The sequence below is a fragment of the Tachysurus vachellii genome, chromosome 15 (genome assembly GCF_030014155.1).
Source record: "Tachysurus vachellii isolate PV-2020 chromosome 15, HZAU_Pvac_v1, whole genome shotgun sequence".
NCBI lineage: Eukaryota > Metazoa > Chordata > Actinopteri > Siluriformes > Bagridae > Tachysurus > Tachysurus vachellii.
Window position 1 is genome coordinate 635,564 of NC_083474.1, and position 2,500 is coordinate 638,063.

Genomic DNA, 2,500 nt, shown 5'->3' on the forward strand with positions numbered 1-2,500 from the left:
CGGCCATTTCGGCTGTGGGAGACGGAAACGCCGCTCCGTTCATCTGCAGGGAATTTCATTTAAACCGGGACGTGATTATTAGTTTTTCATGAACACATCACTCAGATTTGCTGCATTTTCATTTTGGGTGACAGTTTTGTACATTAAACACAAAATGCAGGTTGACTGAAGCACTGATTTTTATCTCTGGCTTCATCTCTACATACAGAGAGCGATGCAGCGGTGCATTAATCTTATAGTCTGAACAGCTCTCGCCTCCTCATCTGTACACTCAGCTTCAACTTCACACTCACTACAACCTGTTCTAGCTGAGTCGGTTTCTTTCAGTCCTGTTTTTGCACCAGCATCTCCACCATGTCTCCACTAAATCTCCACTACGTCTCCACCACAACATCTCCACTACGTCTCCACCACAACCCCACTACGTCTCCACCACATCTTCACTACGTCTCCACATCTTCACTATGTCTCCACCACATCTACTCCAAGTCTATACTCCATCTCCACTACGTCTCCACCACAACCCCACTACGTCTCCACCACATCTCCACTACGTGTCCACCACAACCAAACTACGTCTCCACCACATCTCCACCACAACCCCACTACGTCTCCACGACATCTCCACTATGTGTCCACCACATCTACTCCAAGTCTATACTCCATCTCCACTACGTCTCCACAACATCCCCACTACGTCTCCACCACAACCCCACTACGTCTCCACAACATCTTCACTATGTCTCCACCACAACCCCACTACGTCTCCACAACATCTCCACTATGTGTCCACCACATCTACTCCAAGTCTATACCAAGTCTATACTCCATCTCCACTACGTCTCCACCACATCTTCACCACATCTCCACCACAACCCCACTACGTCTCCACCACATCTCCACTCCATCGACACCAAGTCTACACTCCATCTACACCAAGTCTACACTCCATCTACACCAAGTCTACACTCCATCTACACCAAGTCTACACTCCATCTACACTACGTCTCCACTACAGCTCCACCAAGTCTACACTACATCTCCTTTATGTCTCCACTAAGTCTCCACTACATCATTCATTAAAATGACACAACAGAAAACATTCTCTCGTCTACAACATTATTAAACATTGTTATAAAAGTCACATTATTCCTTAATTAGTGTTATTATATTTTAACACACATACTTTACATAGATCTACAATAAACACCTTGTAGACTTTAATATAAATATATAAAAGAGTAATAAATGTTCAGGAAGAGGAAGTGAAGCTGATGTTTACACGTCAACAAACCTGTGGTGTCTCAATATAACGACAAATTCCCTATAAAATAAACTGAATATAAATAACAGACTTTTTCCCTCAGGGTGTTTCCGCCTTCTCCAGTCCGTTAGCCGCTTATGCTAACGTTAGCACGGTACATGAAGTAAACATGACGTCATAAGTGAAAGCGCTCGTGGACCCGCCGGACTGCACGCGCACACTAAATAACAACAATCATAATTCCACCCAAAATGGAGGAAGTGAGTCTCGCGCGCGGTGACAGCTAAATAAAAGCTCCCGCTGACATCTATAATCACTTCAGGGACAAAGTCCGTGAAATAAAATCACCTTCTCCAAAGCTGGATTCATCTGATAAAGCAATAAAACGTCTAAAGTCGGACTGAAGCTCACACAGAGAGCTCCATTAGAGAGAGACGAGAAACACCTCACACAAACAACCGGCAAAAATATTTTACAAAATAAAAGTCTTCACTTTCAACAAAAGTCCTTAAAAGTCCTCAGCTTTTCACAGCAGATTTTTAAAATACATTGAATACACAATTCGTTAAATCAGTTAATTTATGTACATATAATAAAAATAAAATGAAATTGACAAATTAAATAAATGTATTGTATGTATTGCATGTTTGCTTGTTTTAATAGTAAAGAATACATTATTTTTTAATCAGAATCAGAATCAGGTTTATGGGCCAAATGTGTTGATGTTTACACACACAAGGAATTTGGTTCCAGCTGTTTGTGACTCTCAAAAGTACAGAAATAAATAACACTATACTATACAATACAGACATAACACTATACTATACAATACAGAAATAAATAACACTATACTATACAATACACACATAAATAACACTATACTATACAATACAGAAATAAATAACACTATACTATACAATACAGACATAAATAACACTATACTATACAATACAGACATAAATAACACTATACTATACAATACAGACATAAATAACACTATACTATACAATACAGACATAAATAACACTATACTATACAAGACAAGACATAAATAACACTATACTATACAATACAGACATAAATAACACTATACTATACAATACACACATAAATAACACTATACTATACAATACAGACATAAATAACACTATACTATACAATACACACAAATAACACTATACTATACAATACAGACATAAATAACACTATACTATACAATACACACATAAATAACAC

At 38.3% G+C, this 2,500-nt stretch overlaps 1 protein-coding gene across 4 annotated transcripts in view; it reads right to left on the reverse strand.

Annotated features, from left to right (window-relative positions):
* The window catches only part of mffa (mitochondrial fission factor a), a 10,406-nt gene extending 8,673 nt beyond the window's left edge, over nt 1-1,733 (reverse strand). For 2 of the 4 annotated variants that reach the window (XM_060888031.1, XM_060888030.1), the window contains exon 1: nt 1-43. This exon is cut by the window's left edge and continues 180 nt beyond it. In XM_060888031.1, coding sequence (XP_060744014.1) covers nt 1-43 — 43 coding nt within the window. The other 2 variants (XM_060888027.1, XM_060888029.1) reach the window with 2 other exon arrangements.
* Between the last annotated feature and the right edge of the window lie 767 nt (nt 1,734-2,500).